The sequence below is a fragment of the Podarcis filfolensis genome (assembly GCF_964270895.1).
Source record: "Podarcis filfolensis genome assembly, chromosome: 3".
Taxonomy (NCBI): Eukaryota; Metazoa; Chordata; class Lepidosauria; order Squamata; family Lacertidae; genus Podarcis; species Podarcis filfolensis.
The window spans coordinates 56,380,032-56,397,659 of NC_139606.1; the positions used below are offsets into that span (position 1 = coordinate 56,380,032).

General features: G+C 39.2%; 1 protein-coding gene across 16 annotated transcripts in view; it reads right to left on the reverse strand.

The window, feature by feature from the left end:
• Positions 1 to 1,528: 1,528 nt before the first annotated feature.
• The window catches only part of TRDN (triadin), a 162,908-nt gene continuing 146,808 nt past the window's right edge, over positions 1,529 to 17,628 (reverse strand). For all 16 annotated transcript variants that reach the window (XM_083608537.1, XM_083608542.1, XM_083608540.1 and 13 more), the window contains 7 exons: positions 17,570 to 17,596; positions 16,744 to 16,779; positions 16,545 to 16,589; positions 13,845 to 13,889; positions 11,804 to 11,830; positions 6,847 to 6,885; positions 1,529 to 6,086 (listed from right to left, as the gene is read on the reverse strand). In XM_083608537.1, coding sequence (XP_083464663.1) covers positions 5,941 to 6,086; positions 6,847 to 6,885; positions 11,804 to 11,830; positions 13,845 to 13,889; positions 16,545 to 16,589; positions 16,744 to 16,779; positions 17,570 to 17,596 — 365 coding nt within the window. In that variant the 3' untranslated portion in view covers positions 1,529 to 5,940. The remainder of the gene's footprint in view (positions 6,087 to 6,846; positions 6,886 to 11,803; positions 11,831 to 13,844; positions 13,890 to 16,544; positions 16,590 to 16,743; positions 16,780 to 17,569; positions 17,597 to 17,628) is intronic.

Below are 17,628 nucleotides of genomic sequence, written 5' to 3' on the forward strand. Positions count from 1 at the left end.
AAAAAGCAAAGAGCGTGAGTTATCTCCATAAAGACTGAAGGGAAAGATAGCAGTTGGCCATAAAGGTGGAATGAAACATTGAGCCAGAAACTAGCAAATAGCTAATGTAAGTCATGTGGTTCCTGTGGCCAGTAATTATGGGGTTCCTGGGAATGGTAGTGGTTGCAACTAGGACTCGATAGTCATTTATGGTGGCAAGTTATTACAGGTGGGTTCCTTGTGTATGTGTGATGGTTTGTTCATGCATAGCCCTGATATTAATGACATTTGTGGTGGAGCACTGCAGTGTAGGCTGTCCCTGCGCTACACACACAGCCCAGTGGAGCATAAGGACGGCATGTGCTGATAGAAACTGCAGACATGTATTGGCTCCACACTACACATCATGCTTTGCACGTGTGGGGTGGTTGATGGTTTGTGAGCCCCAGGCTTGTGTCACACAGGTCACACCCAAGGTATCAGTTTCCCTTCTCTCCTGTTTTCTTGCTCTCAGCTAGTCCTGCACGTTTAAATTTTGCATTATCTCAGATAATGTGAATTTGTTTATTCAGACTTTGCATAGTCAAAGGGAGTAGACAATAGCAGGTCAAATGCCAAACCCCAAATGACCCTACATCAAGATGTGAATATCCAAGCTTAGGAACGTGAAGCAGTATCATTCTGTAGTAGAGGCTCATCTGTTAGGTTGAGTAGAGCACTGTCCCCACCAATCTCAGTCTGCCATAAGCCAGACTAGTTCAGGTGTGCCACCAGCTATCAGTTTGCTCCTCCTTAGTCTCAGTGATGGCCCTTGTAAAATTCGGCAGGGAGAAGATGGAGGACAATTTGCTGACTCCTCTTCTCATTGGCTTGGGCTCCACTTACTGCTGGTCTCTTAGCTTTCCATCCCCCAGACCTAATGAGCACAGACTGCCACTGGCAATCTGGAGAAGATTTTGAATTATGAATAGTATCATTATCAGATAAGGAAGCTGTATTTAACTAAAATAAATGGGAAGCGGTGTTGAAATAATCTGCATTTTATTTAGGAGAATAGGTGAGGCCTTCTAAAAGATGAATCACTGACACGTTTTATAACATTGGGCAGTTTGACATAAACCAAACAGTGCATTTGTTTGTTAAATGCCTCTTTGGGTAAGTACAACCTCAAGTTTCCAAACAAGCATCTCAAACTAAAGGATGATATGCCCCCTCCCTCGTCCCCCCCCAAAGTATCACAGAATTAATTACAACATTTAGGAGATGACAAAATATCTGCTATATCAAATATATTTTGAAGAACAAAGATATTAAGGAGGCATACACTTGGAACAGAAACATTTTAGTAGTATGCCAAGGTGTGTGCCAAATAACTATCCAGACGGAGAATGCATTCAAACACACAAACAAAACAAAACAAAACATTTCCTGTCCTTGGTTAATTTTTCTTTTGAAGAGCCTTTTGGATGCAATCTTCATCACAACAAGAGCCCACAGATATACAATAATGAAATGAATTGGGGTTGTGGTAGGCAGGGCTAAAATGTTCTTTTGTGTGTGCGGGAGACTATGTTTCTAATTCAAGCACCTGTAATCAACCACTGAGTGCCTACTAGGGCTAAATAATAATGCCCCATTGTCTGTTTAAATTCCCTTATTATGAAATTAATCAGAATTTCCAAGAGAATGAAATAGGCATGATAGGCTTGATGTCCTGAGATCTGGAGAAAGCCTTGAATCTAGTTGTGTCTTTGCCTCAGCAGAAAGTTCTGTTCACACAAGTTCTGTGTGGAAAACCTCTAGAGAGAATGGGTATGGAGTGATGACCTACAGGACATACAGAGGGCTGGTGGAAACCAATAACCAATAGTCATTTAACACTAAGTGCTAAGGAACATAGCATAAACCCATTGTGGGAGCTGCACAACAGCACTATCAAACCCTGATAGTGTGTCATTGTTTCTCAAAACTCAAGACCAAACATTTCACTTTCTCATCCAGCTTATACTCAGTGTCTGCATGCCCTTCACTTTCCCTGTGCATCTTCTCTCAAATTTTCTCAGCATTCCTCTCCCAACTTCAAAATGGTGATTTGTCCCTGTTTCCCCCCTCTTACAGCCACTTTTTATGCTTTCATCTTATGACTCTGTTCCCCTCGCATTTATAAAACATGTCCGCTTCTGTTCACTGTGTAATAATTCTCAGATCTTGTGTCCTTTTCATATAGCTTCCTAGCCATATTTATAATCTCCTTATTTACACACAAGTGCCTCTAAATCTACCAATTCCCACCATAGTATTTCTCTTTGCTTATGCTTGAGCTATTCCCAGAGTGATTCATGTTGTGCTGCTACTTGGGCAACTGGGAGATCCATGCGGCACCTCATACACAGTTGTGAAAACCAGTCTTAGGTCGTATTCAAATGTTTACTTATCAACGTAACAGAATTTTTTCCTGTTACCAATAGCTCTATTTTTATTTTATGTGTTCCTCCCCTGACCTTTATTTCCTTTTCTTGAAGCTCTTAGAGTGCAGTCCTAATCTGTTGATGTTAATAGCTAGAGTAGGGTTAGAACGACACTTTGCTTCCTCTGTGCTAGTAGGGCAAAAATACTGCCGGGCTTCAGGTGATGGGCCACAAAACAGGGTTTTTCAAGGGTGGGGGCAGCTTTGGATCTGCCAGATCCAGTCCTCCCATGGACTCCCCAAAGGGCTACATCTTTTGAATCCCTCAGGTACACCAGCACATGGCATAGTGAAAAGGTAAGGAAAAAACATCTACCACCCGCTTCTATCCTAGTCATTGTTAGCTAGCAGGACCTGATATGTGATGTCTGCTACTCCTTCCTGAACCCACCTAGGGATGCTGTACAAGATGTCTAACAAAGCTTTATGCTTCTAATCCCTATCTCCTGTCAGAAATTTAACCATAACATATTTATCTTAAAACACTGGGACCTATATTTTTGTGATGAAGATTTTGTCTTTTAACACCAGGTCTCGATGCATTCTGGTAAGAATAGTTCTTAGACAACATCTCTTGTAGTCTTTGCTCTCACACAAAAGCATTTTTTTTTTTTAGGAGTAAAGGATTTTGGCTAAAGATGTTGAGCGAAATTGTAACAATGCACACATTGAACATGACCCATGTAGAAAGAGACTCATTATATTTAATTCTTGGTGATAACAATATGAGCATGGACAGGAAATTTGTTTAGAGCTATACATAAACAAAGCTACTTTTAGGTGCCCCCCTCCCAAATTCTCACACTGATAAGAATGTACCACAGCCACTAGGAGACATGCATTTTGTTTTGCAAAATCCCTAGCAACAAATATACCCATCTTTCAAAGTTAAGTTTCTCTGGATAAAACATGCAATTCAAGTAATAGTATATCAAGGTTTCAGATTAATTGGCTTTATGAAGCAACATTCAACTCATCTGCAAAGCAAAGCAATTAATATTTCTGAGATCAAGGGCCAATGTCTGATTCATACCACTTTGACATTGTGATTAGAGCTATCTATTTATTTCCTGGTCTAAGCCCTTCTGGTATTGGAAGGAAAAAAAGAAGGAAATCGGTTCTCAAATGCACTATGGTACTTTCTACAGTTAAATAACACTGAGAAGGTGAAATCTTCAAAAAGCCCAAATTAAAAAGCTAAAAAAAGTTTTAGCTGAAACTCGCAATAATGAGCAACAAATGAAATCCTCAGGAAAACTTGTGCTAATTCTTTGGCTTAAAGAAAGCTAAACTGGCAGGTCTTTGGAAAGCCAATTCATCTATACTACACAATAGATAAAGCTAAGAAAAAGAAATGACAGAACCTTAAGGTTTCTGTGTGTCATAAGGTTGGAGGTAGATGCCATCCATCTACAAGAGGCCAGATCCTGCATTTGGGGTCTGAAACCTCTGCACTCATTGTTTAGCATAGTTCATTCCTGATCTAGGTGGTCCGGTGACAAATTAATCTGACACCAGCTCCGCAATTTCACATCTTGATCAGGCACTGTTAAAAGTCTTGATGTTTCTTATGAGGTATAAAGTATGAATTATTTCACCAAGCGTGACATGATATCAAAAAGGTCAGTCACTTTTGTATCTATAGATACAGTTGCATTGAGAGATATCAGAAGTGCCTTTTGTAGATACACTGAAAAGGCACTAGAGTTGTTGTTTTCCAAAACAACTTCGTTGGTTAAAGTTCTTATCCTTACTCATTTTACTTATCCATGGAAAAGTCTATAGCAAAGGAAGCAGTCCTGCAAGTCTGTACTTCCGATGAGCTATTCTTCTCACTGGACAATTTACCATGTAGTTAAATTACTTAGGTCTCTTTTGATTTAGGCTTCTATCTTATACCCAGTGTCCTGGAAGTAAGCCCCGCTAAACTCAGTGGGACTTACTTTTGAGAAGCCATCCATAGGATTGCATTACCAGGTACCAGTCCAACACATCCAACACATAGTGGACTTCCTCCCTTCCACTAGTGGCAGTAATTGGACTGTTATGAATTCCAGTCACTTCTAGCTTGACCTAGAGGTGAAAAAAAGAGATGTCCAAACATTGTCGCGAACTGGTCAAGTCTCTTAAGGCACAGTTAATCTGAAGAATTGTACCTTCCTATAAAAATAAATGCCAGTTCTATGGTAATGTTATCTTCCTCCTGGAAACATAGTATACACAATAAAGTTTACATGTGTTAAGTAGAGTTGTCTAAAGAAGTATCCTACAAACATTCATGAGGTTTGACATTGTAACTACAAGTGTAAAACAACATAGACAAAACACGACTATATGGAATAACTTGTTTGCAAGGACACATTTTTATTTACAGACTTACTGTGACTGACAGTTGGAATAATGATATTCCGACATCCTTATCTAGACCAATATTGTGCATTTCATTTTGATGCTAAGAAATCAGTCTCAAAACATAAAATGAAGATAGATTAGGAGTTAGATGCTCATTTCAAGTCTCCAAACTAAAAGTAATTAAGAGTGTAGTGTTTGTGGAAATGCAGCAAAACTGAGCATAATCTTTATCTAATTGGGACAGTACTGCACAAAATAAGACATATATAGCTGAGTACATAATTTGCTGCAATAATAGTAGCATAGTTTCCCATTGTATCTCTCCAGGGCCAAATAGTTAACTGGTTTTTCCCATTTATACATTGTATGCTAATACTGAATATGATTTGGAATAGTTTGGGGATAATGCATATGAAAAAATTTAAAACACCAAGTCCATGTCTAAAAACCCCTAAACCCTTTATCCTTCATTTAGTTCATCTCTGCTAGCCCAGCATATCCTCCATTTTTTAAAAGCAAACTGGGAAATAATTGAGTTTATTTTTACAGATACTTAAAAACAAATATATGGCAGGTTTTCATTTAATGCCTCCAAAGAGATCATCAGATTGCTATACAGTGTATTCTTTAAGGACAAAAGAAAAGCTCCTGAAATAGAGTTATGATTCAGCAAATAACTTTGGCATTGATCCATTTAAATGAACACAGGCATAGATTGAGAATACTGTCACAAATTATTCTTCCTGTGCCTAAGTATTTTTGAGTGGGACATTTGTTGTAAATTGATACTTGGAAAATGCTTTTTGTTCCAACAAGACTTGAAAAACACAAGACGGAAACATCTGTAAGAACATCCCGCTACACACACACACACACACACACACACAACTTTACTTTTTGTCAAGTACTATTTCAGCACCATGCTTCCCTTCAGGAAAGGAGTACTTGGAGATTCTCTAAAATGCTGTTACATCTCCCCTCTTTTTGCCTCTGCTCCTCTGGAGATGAGCAGACAACCTTTCCAAGTGCATGAGACCTATTGGATCACATTTCTATGATCACAGGTGCCAATGGATTTCACGTGGCCCTCTGTAGAGGGCACAAAGTGCAAAATTGTCATAATGTCGCAGGTTGCGTGACTCTTATTGTTTTGGTGCCTTGGTCTTTGGCCCAGAAGTCTTTGGCTGTCCGGCCTTCCCTTTGTAGTCTGGAGCTGGAGTAACAGGGTGTTGGGATTTATGCCCATTGTATCCATTTACAAAGACACACTGATAGTAGCGGACAGCAGCTGGGAAGGAAAAGAAAAGAAAAAGAATGGTTATTAACATTTGATTTTGGTCACTATTGCATTAAAATGGCATTACAGTGGTACCTTGGGTTACATACGCTTCAGGTTACATATGCTTCAGGTTACAGACTCTGCTAACCCAGAAATAGTGCTTCAGGTTAAGAACTTTGCTTCAGGATGAGAACAGAAATCATGCTCTGGTGGCGCGATGGCAGCTGGAGGCCCCATTAGCTAAAGTGATGCTTCATGTTAAGAACAGTTTCAGGTTAAGAACGGACCTCCAGAACAAATTAAGTACTTAACCTGAGGTACCACTGTAATTTGAGGAAACACAAAGTTTACCAAAGTGTAGGTTGACATTCCTACTTTACTTCTATACTGACTGTTGTTTGACTCTAACTCCCATCATTCCTGACCATTCGCCATGCAGGCTGAGGATCAACAACATCTGGAGGGCCACAGGTTCCCCACACCTGATATATATATATATTATACTCAGATAGCTCCCATATAAATCTATAATATTGTCAGGATTGACTTTCTTCAACATAGTTAGAGCTGGTGCCATCACACCAAGGTGAATGCTAACCGCTCTCCCCTGCAATCTCATCTCCCCCATGCTTGTTTACCTCTACACAACAAATCCAATATTATGACCTTGATCTTTCAAATCAAACTGAAATTGAACCTCACATACACCACTCTTATTTTATTAATAGAAATAAGATACAGTAAGAAAATATTTCAGTTACAAACTCACATTTCTCTTTCTTTGTTGCACTTAGATCAGTGTGTCCCTCTATAAAAAATGTAGTAAATACAAGGTTCTTTAGTAAAAAGAAACTTAAAACAATATTTGTGTTTCTAGGTCAATGATGGAAAAGGGGGAAAATATAAAATCAGCACTGTTTGGGAGATAGAATTCAGATATTGCAATAGAAATATAGTAAGTTCTTGACCATTTGCATTGATTATTAGTTTGCTTCCAGGTATGGCTCAAAGTGCTGACCATACACTGCACACAGGTGATGTAGAGACAATAAAAGTTTATTAATTAATTAATTAATTAATTAATTATTTATTATTATTATTATTATTATTATTATTATTATTCAGGCACTGCAGCGGGGTGGCTAACCTCTTGAGTCTTACAGTCAGTTCCCAATTCTAGATCCAGATGACAAGATTGGGCTGATAAGTGTCTGAAAATATCAGGCCTCTAGAAGGAAGGCAGTATGTGAACAGCGCAACCCCAAAACTATGTATTTACGAGGAACTCTTCCTTATCAAATATATATATGCAAATATATATTTTTGCATAATAATTATTGGGCTTTCCATCATCTTCTGAAGTAACAAAGCTAAATGGAGTGTAACAGTGACCCTGGTTCCTGCAGCTAAAAGTGTAAGCCCTTAGCTGTATGTGTGTGTGTATCCTGTTCAGTTACCATGTATTATACATGTCCTTTCTCATCTGCTCGTGTTTATCATAGAATTATAGAATTGGAAGGGACCCTGAGGATCATCTAGTCCAACCCCCTGCAATGTAGGAAAATGCAGCTGGCCTATACAGGGATTGAACCTGCAACCTTGGCATTATCAGCACCATGCCCTAACCATCTGAGCTATCCAGGCCCTGTGTATCAACACAACCAGTCAAGTTTTCCAAGAAAGCTTTCTTCTTTTCTTAAATCCTTGTGCCATGCATATGTTTCTTGCATGATGCATTTTGAACTTGGGCACATACACCCAAGAAAATATTCAGGGGGAACCTTTATGTGAGTGAGCCTGTGGTGAGGCTAGCCTTTGCAGCCCCACAATGCCCCTTGTGTTATTTCAGTGCTTGTGGAGGGTCATATGAACCTTCCTAAAGACACATATGCACAGGGACACACATTCTCACTCAGCTAAGACACACCGATGAATAATTGCCACTTTTCCCTACACACAAAAGGAAGCCAGGTAAGAATGAGGTGTCTGTACTTGAGCATAAAACATACCATAAGAAGCTGCCCTGTACCTTCACTAAACCAATTAAATCCCTGCTCTGTTATGAAAACGCCATAAACTATTGATGCTGGTCTTCTTCAAAGTTGTTTAAAGACTGTAAAAAAATAAAATCAAGCCATGAATCTTGACTTGAATATAAAAAACTGTTATTTTGGCTAATTAGAGGCATCTCTGGGCAATTCCACCATGAGCAAAATATGTAATGAGTTATGTGTGTCATAAGCAGGTCACCCAGCAGACATTTTTAATTAAAGCAAAGTAGTTTGGCAGAAATGGCGATGCAGACAGGTTTTTCTTAAGAGACAATGTGAGAAAACAAAATAATTATTCATTTGTATTGACACGTTAATTGAAGACAGGATCAACGTTATGGATGGAAAATTCAACATAGTGCTAAGGCAAATGTTTCATTAGCACAAGGATTTATTATTGCACAAAGGTAAATGTCCTCCCTTTCCTCCCCACCCTGCACCCCTGATTACTGACCCTTTATTTGGGTTAAGTCATTTTCTAATGAAATCAAACAATTTCAGTAAATCTATAGTGATGACAGGGCAGAAAACCTCCCTGGGCCTCTGCCTAGGCTACAAAGTACTCAGCCTGGGCATTGGGAGTGTGTTCACCAGCTATTATCCCTTCTTTGAACTCTTCAAATGGTGTGTGAAGGATACCACTGCAGAAGAAATAAGTTGACCAGGAACAAGGGGGTTTAACCAAAAGAAACTGAGCTGTCCAAGAGGTGGGAGCCCCTGAGAAAGAAGAGGAACAGAAACTCTGCCTCCATCACTGGCAAGCAAACAAACCCTGAAGTCGGGACTGGTACTCAAGAAGCAGATCATGGATGATGAAGCTATGACAAGCAAAGGTGACAATAAGGGCAAAATACAGGCAAGAAGTCAAAAGGTGCTAAGACCTAACCACTCTCGGCACTCTTAACAAACTACAACTCCCAGGATTTTTTAAGGGAAGCCGCAACTGTGTAAACTGGTATCACGAGTTGAGTGGGGATTTGAACCTTAGTCTAGTTCTACGTGCTAACCAATATATGGTCCCTAAAACATATGCTGCTCTTTTGACCATATTACAGGGCTAGAAGGAGTCCTTGACTTTTTATTTACACATTTTGTTTAATAAATTGATGTTTTATCCTTATTTCTGAAAAAACTGACTCATAAATTAAGGGTATCTTGGGGTGCAGCTAAACGTATTGATTTTGTCTTCATTTGGCAACCATGACAGGTTAATTATGGGGATGGCAGGTCTCAATGAAACATGGTTTTATTTGCTAATCATAACATTTGTTTTGTATTCTCTTTATATCAGGTCAGTTTTTGTTGCAACATCTAATTCATTGTGTAATATTATCCCTTGAGAATGTACTTTATGTGGTAACAGCTGTGAACCCCCCTTTTTCACACAACTTTCCTTTTGTTTTGTTATTTTATTCTATTCTTTATTTCTTACCAGATTTCTTTTTTTAAAAAGGAAGATGGAGGTCCAAAACATCGGGATGGGAGCCAGTTGGGAAGGCTGGTTTAGATGCTATATATATATATATATATATATATATATATATATATATATATATTGTCTTTAGATCCACATATACTTCTACAGCCACCCTAGTCTTTATTGTTCACTGGCACTACAGCAGGAAAAAAACCCTCAACCTCTAGGCCACTGTTGGCATATTTCAAGATGCTGGAGGAGATGATGAGCAAGTTCTACCTTACATATAACAAAATGAAAGGTCAAAAATGTTCCAAGACAATTCACCCACCTTTTAAAAATGGCAGTCCCTAGAAATACTAAATGTAACCTATTAGGTAGTGGGTTGGGGAAAGCCACCCATTTTTGAGGAAACCCCATTATCCTCTTTTCGGTCTGGAATGTGCACTAAAAGAAACCCTCGAAAAACCGCACGCATCTCTAATAGAAACTGATGGCTTGTAATTGAAGCACAGTATCGTATGACTTTATGCTGGGAGGTATTTTGCCTAGCTTGGGTTCATGGATGGATGCCTAATGCTGCAGAAGTCTCCCCCCTCCCCTGCCAACAACTGAGGTTAACCAGAGTGTGGTTATATAAGACTCTCTCTGTGTTCTTCTGATGAAAGGCAAACAGCATTAGGCTCTTTTGTGGGGGTTATGATGGAGGGAGGGTTTTTTTTTGGGGGGGGGGAGGCTGTTCTTTACATGAGGAACACACACACAGCAAGAGGCAGGCATCTCCCTCCCCTGCTTCACTAATTGTAAAGGGGCTGCCATATTTGTAATCAAGTAGGCCAGTGGGCAATATTTAAAGGGTTTCTACAACGTGGAAGATGTACCTTTTTTAGATGATCAGGAAACAATAACTACCATGCTGGCCTACAATAAAATTTTGCCGGAGTCCAAAAAGGAAACGAGATTGTCACACCCTCCACACAGAGATATCCTCAGATAATTGCACAGGACCTTAATCTAACGTTAATCTCAACCCCTATTTGGAATTGAAAATATGATTCCTGGTTGTGCAGTGTTTATACATGCCCAGTTTTTAAAGAGTGTTATTGTCCTCCATTTTACTCTGCCATAGGTTGGGTATTGAACAGATCACCTATGTTTGGGGTAGATAAGAACATAATAAAAACAAAACCAGGTCTAATCATTTCTTCAACATGCAAAGTTAACTAATTAGTCTTAGAGCCAGTAGAGGATTATATTCAATACTGGTTTGCAAAGTGCAAAAAGATACACACAGATACCCCTCTCTGTGACAATAATCCCCACCCATTTAAAAGAATGAAAATGCCATCACTGGCCTGTGAATTGCATCATTAAGCTGTCATCTGTCAGATCTCTTCTTACAGTTTGTAAGTCTTACATTTGCATTGCCCTGAACCTAAGCACTGGTATCAAAGTGGGTTGGAAATTTGTAGTTTTCTAACCTACTAGCATAAGGGATTTAGTATGCCAAATTATAAGAAAAAAACCAAAATATATTGCAGGATAATGGGGATGAAGACTCATGTCTTTAAGGCAATTCAGTCACTGTAACATTCAATTGCCTGCATCTTTCATTTGGTAGGGGTGTGCATTTGTTTCTGTGGGCTTACATTTTCTGTTTTAGCTACCTGCAAACTGCCACCAACCTTAGCAGCAAAATTCAGGAATTCTGTCGAAGCAACTGCAGTGTTCCATGCACCAGAAACCGTGGCCACATGATCCAGAAAAGCTGTCTGAGGACAAATGTTGGCTCCCTTGGCCTGAAAGCGGAGATGAGTGCTGCACCCCATAGTCGAATCTGATTGCACTTAACTGTCCAGGGGTCTGTACCTTTATCTTATTGGAAAGCCTGATTGACTGTCTGGTGTGGTCCACATGGAAACCACAGTGTTAGAATTTCCCATTATTTCTCATGTGCAAGTGGCAGCAAAACAAAACCCTTCGCTCTTCTGAAAATTGACTTCTTGTTCAAATCCCATAAGAGAATAGCAGCATCAGGAGTAGTACATTTATATTTTAGGGTTAAAAATGTATTACATTTCCCGATAGGCCTATGAAGTTTTCAAGGGCAAATGACTCATTCTTTCTCAGTCCCTGACAGAATAAATAACAATATTTTTTGATAACCCAAGTTGTGTTTTGTACAATACTGACATGTACTATATGTCACCTGAGAATCAAAGAAGTTTGCAGTGTTGTTAACCCTAAGCAGAACTTACTTGCTCTTGCAGCTTTTGAAATCTTGACTGCAAAGGAAAGAAAGTTGTATGTCAGAGAGACAGAGAGAACTTGAAAGACAATTGAACAACATAACAGCCACCCTCTTTGCTTATTAATACAGGTTTTGATGAAGTTAACTCAGATGAATATATGAAGTTGTCAGGCAGTGATGATGACAATATGCCCTTGAACAACTTCTTTGATAATGTGATTGGAGAATGTTGCTTTGCCCAGGCAAACATCTAAGAAACCCTACTGTTATCTACCACGGTGGGTGCAAAGGGTAAACGTGTTTGAAAAAACAATAAGCTCCAGCAAGAGACACAGCTTCACTTGTCTTCCTACTTGCTACCTAATTCATTCATCTTTCCCTGGGGTGCAACTTTACTTATTAGAATAAAGAGCAAATGTAAAGCTCCAATTTATGCGATCTGCACTCAGACTGCAAATGATTCGAAATACTAATTTAAGAAAACACCTTTAATATGATCTAAACATGCATTAGGCAAGTAAAATGGCACATAGGTTGTTATGTAGGGCAAACAGTTGGCTTCTGCCACTGAAAAATGAAGAGAGCCATTGTTGTGAGTGGTGGGGCATGTACTGCACTTGGGAGTGAATATGGGGCTGGCAGATTGGCAGTCCAAACTCAAGGTATACATGTTACGATAATGAAGCAATGCTGCTGCAAAGTCCTAGCTTGAAAAGTAAACATGATGGGAATGTTGGGACTGTCCGTGGGAAAAAGAGGGACAGTCAATTCACAGTGCGAAGCACCGGAATTAGCTCAGAGTGAAATATGAGCTCTTCCGTTTATTCCTGTCTGGGATGTACAGGAAGTGTTAGTCACAACACTGCTGGAGTATGGAGAGAGCAGTCATGTTTTTTGTAACGCTGCAAAGACAGAAATAAAGGCATGTAAATACGTTTCTGTCTATCTCTTTCCCCTGCCTGGGGGGGGGGCAGGAAAGAGGGGTGTGTTCTTAATCACGTTTGAGAAGAATCGCCGAACGAGACCTTGCCTGCGCCTGCTGGGGAATGCAGCCAGGGAGGTCAACAGGGAATCAAGCCGGGTGTCTGGGACTGCTGCCAGCTTCTCCTGAGAAGGGCTTGAATTTCCCGACAATACATTCATAAACATGCACTTCATTTTTTATTATAACGGAGTCCAACCTGCTCTGGTTGTAGCTCCCAGGTCAGCCAAACAACTAGTGACTACATCTCTTCAAAACCAGACTCTGTTTTATGAACCACATGAACATTTCATTCCTCACAGAATGCTATGGGAGAATCCTGGATGTGTGTGTGAATGGCACCAACTAATAATCTATCCCTCTATACTTTGGGAAGAGAAATGTGGTCAATAATTTCAAGTGAATAAAGTTGATTAGCAAAGATTATAATCCATTAGGATCATGTGCAGGAACATTTCGAATGTTTTATGTAGTTTTCATGTAGTTTTATGTAGTTTTTTATGTAGTTTTATGTAGTCTTGTGGTAGTTTTATGTAGTTTTTATGTAGTTTTATGTAGTTTTGCAATTTCATTGTCCTGCATGGGACAATGACAATAAAGATCTATCTATCTATCTATCTATCTATCTATCTATCTATCTATCTATAGACCACCAGTACAGTGCTGTCAAGTAACATGGGAAATATTATCTGAGCAAAAAAATCTGGTAAAGTAGGGGAGTGGTACAGTTATCCTCACCAACTGACATGACAGTACAGGTGACCAGCTTGCCAAAGTAAGAAACACTGAAAACAAACATGGGAAATCATCATGTATGATCCTTGGCTCAAACTGAGAGAAAGTTGTAAGTTCCATTGAATTCAAAAGTAACATTCAGTTATGGCATATTATGCCCATTAATAGACAAATCCCATTCATTTTAATTGGATTTAAGAAGGCCTATTTTCTTTGGGTTGGCTAATGTTTATATGTTCATCCCTACTAATATTCAGCTTGAGCTGTACGCATGTAGCCATTAGAGGACTGGGTGACTTTGGAAACTTAAGAGCAAAAAACTGTTGATTACCTGTTGTCACATTGTGATGGTAGTGGGTTTCCTTTACTGCTGGGACTGTTAAGCAAAATAGAAAGATCCAATTCATTTACATTCCCAAGGTTAATTAAGGCATTAAAGTTCCTCATTAAACCTACTATGTTTTATATATGTTGTAAGACGCCCAGAGTGCCTGGAGAAACCCAGCCAGATGGGTGGGTTACAACAACAAACAACAAACGACAACAACGACAACAACAACAACAACAACAACAACAACATCAGTTGCATATTACCCTGTTAAGCCACATGCATTGTGCAGGTTAAAACAACAATAGCAATAATATTTCTGATGCTAATATCACATTTTGGTGCCCTGTTAAACACATTTTAATTTCTAAGAAATCTTTGGAATTGGGCATTTAAACAACATGCTCAATTAAAACCAAACCACAAAAAAATAAGGAAAGGGACATTCTTTTGGCAATTTGCTGCAGGATAAGAGGTTCTAATAGGATACTTCACAAGAAACTATCTAAGCAGCATGATCCTATATAGATTTCGGGCCCCAGAGAGATCAGACTGGCCTCGACCTGAAGATTGCCACTTGTCCAGTTTTAATTTTAATTTGTTTGAATTAATTGTGGGATGTATCTTAATTTATTGATCACTTGTTTTTATGCATTGTCTTACTTGTATGATGTTAGCCACTCTGAGCCTGGCTGTGAACCCGGACGGGATATAAATAAATTATTATTATTATTATTATTATTATTATTATTATTATTATTATTATTATTTGTACCAATGTCTCTAAACTAGGGCTGAGCCCAGGTTTCATGTTAATCTTCATGCCAAAATCTGTATTTTAACTAGATCAAATATTCTGCCAAACATGCCTACAAATTACACAGAATCTGAATATGTTTGTTCACCCCCATCCCGACAACCCAGAGAAATAGGACTGATGAGAGGGAGCTTTGTAATGCTACTGTTTAGTTAAGGGGAGTAGAAATCTTAGAAATTGCTAAAGCTTCAGGGAAATCAAGGGATACAGCTCAGGGAAGCTCCTGAGCCTTGGGAAGTGTGAAGTCTCTGAGCTACTGTAGAAGTAGTAAGTTTCATAACTGCTACTATTAATACCTGACATTGTACCATCTTGTGAACATCCACACTTAACAAAGGCAGCCATCTGCAATTCTTCTACAGTCTGGACATATGCAATCATGGTTACAATGTGCAGAATAATGGGGAAGAAAAAGCACATCCTGGTCTCTTGGAGCTATCATTTTTGGGTTAGAGAATCATTTAGAGATTATTACTTAATAGTGGAAAATCTTTCAATTGGCTGCTGAGAACCGAAAATTAAGAACATTATTTCTCGCCTTTTAAAAAGAAATAAATTAAGGGATGCATCCAACGTTATATTTCCCTAGCTGTCATTTGAAAATACTTATAAGGAATCCACCATGAAATATCACACATCTCTTTCTGTTCTAGTAAAAATATTATGGGGAGTGCATTTGACAAAGTTGCTTCCTCACTAGAATCTTGTAGCATTTCTGAGGTATTGCACTCATTGGGTAATTAGCGGAAAGCAGAATTTAAATGGAGCTTTTACAGAAACTCTTTATACAGCATTATAACCTATTTCCCCCCATGATTAAGAAGTTTCTATAATGTATGCTCAAAGAAAGTCCTGTTGACAGGGCCTACCCACTTAGTGATAAAGAGCCACACTATTGTGTCTCATTCAGGATAGCTTACGTTTTGGAACATCACAACAAAGTGTGCCAAAAGCTGGGTTGGTCTGAATTCAGTGTGTGGAGATGGCACAGATTCATTTCTCGAAGCAGTGGTTGATATGTAAGTTTTGTGTAGCTGCCACAGGTTGGCCCAGCACACATTTCCACTATATATATATATATATATATATATATATATATATATATGATGTACAGAGAGATAATATTTTTTTCAACATGGAATGTAAATCAGCTCATCACTTCTGGGCTGCCATACGATCGATACTCATGCTTCACACTTCTTTCTACTGAAATATACTCAGAGTCGCAAAGTGATTTCATGCTCTTTATTCAGCTCATAGTGGTGAGGAGGAATGAATGAATGTCCCCTCAAGGTATCTGCTTTATATACATTATTTACACAATGGGCTGCGCATGATTGGCTAATTCCGGAATTCTACTGTAAGCCAATCAGGTTGTGGATTCACTTCTATCTGGAGCATGATTGGGTGGTTCCTGCCAACCAATCATATTGCTGCATTGTTCTAGGACCAATCAGACTGCTGCATTCTGAATCCTATTGTTCTAGGACCAATCAGACTGCTGCAGTTTGGATCCTATTCAACTCAGTACATAACACTACACAGAGCTGTTCTCCATGCAGGAAAAATAAATAATTGTGTCAAATGTTCCTGATATATCCCGATGATGGAGGGTGGATGGCATATAATAATGTGATGTGCAGGCCAGATAATTCTTTTGAGTATACAGGCATAGAAACATGTGCGTTAGCCATCTCTGTTGGGTGAGTTCTGCAGGAGTTTGATTTAATTGCTTTGTAGGAAAGCTAAGCACACCCTTATTATTTTAGCTGAATATAATACTCTAGAATTTTGCTGTTCTTCCTGTCACTGAAAAGAAAATCCCATGAAATATAAAACCCCTGATTTATGGCTTACAAGGTTTTATATGTAGCTCCTTGTATTACCTGTGACCTTTTTTTCTTTAAAATGTGCCTTCTCCACTTTTTCCCCTGTGTAGATCAAGAAGTGAGAAATAAAGTACAGTATAAGAAGCTGAAAATCAAAATATGCAATGCACATTGTTGATTCTTTTTTCAGGATGGGGGGGGGGAGCAATTTGCACATCTGCAATATAACAACCGTTTAAAGAAATCGAGCCCTTACCTTCTTTTTCCTTCAAAGGCGTCTCTTTTTTCTTGGCTGGGGAGATGTCCAAGGCATAATGATTAAACCTTAGTAGCCTTGAATATTTGCACACTTTAGTTTTAAAAGCACCTGAAGGACATGTCTGCTGTGTCACTCCATCAGCAGTAGCAAGAGCGAATGTGACCAGCAGTGGCCTAGTTACTATATTTGCACCATTCTATGCCGCTCTATGAACTTCCATTGAGCCATATCTCAAAACCTTCTGGAATACACATATGCTCTTTTTCAGGCTTCCGAGAACAGAGTCAATCATCTGTATCTTCACACAAGGAGGCAGATTGAAATTAACAAAGGTGCAGTGCTGCAGGCACTTTTGCCATTCCCTGCTGAGAACGGCAGCAACTATCTGGCAGTCTGCCTTGGTTCATCCCTCCCCCCACCCCCACCAACCTGATCTGGCTCACTTTAATACAGCTTGGGTGAGTGTCTTCTACAGCACAAACTATCTGCTAAGCTGCAAGCTGGGCTGCCACTAATCAGACCAACCTAGATCAAACTCCTAAGGACCTGGCGTGCCCAATCCTATGCAGAAGCAAATCCCACTGATTTCAATAGGACTTGCTCCCAATAAGTCTCGAGTTACAGTTGCAGCAACTGTGAATGAATAAAATAAACTGACAGTTTCAGCCAAATCTGTTGATAAGGCAAGTCTAATCAGTTTTCATGGAGCTCAGTGGATATGGCAGTTTTTATGAGCTAAAGATCTAGAAATGCTAAGCTCCGTTAAGTCAAATGGTGAACCTGTTCTTATTGCTCAATATCTAAGGGGGGAAATGATGTTTACCTGCTACTGTGATTTCAGCTGATGGTTCTTCAAGGAAGGTATGCATGAGTATACAGAAA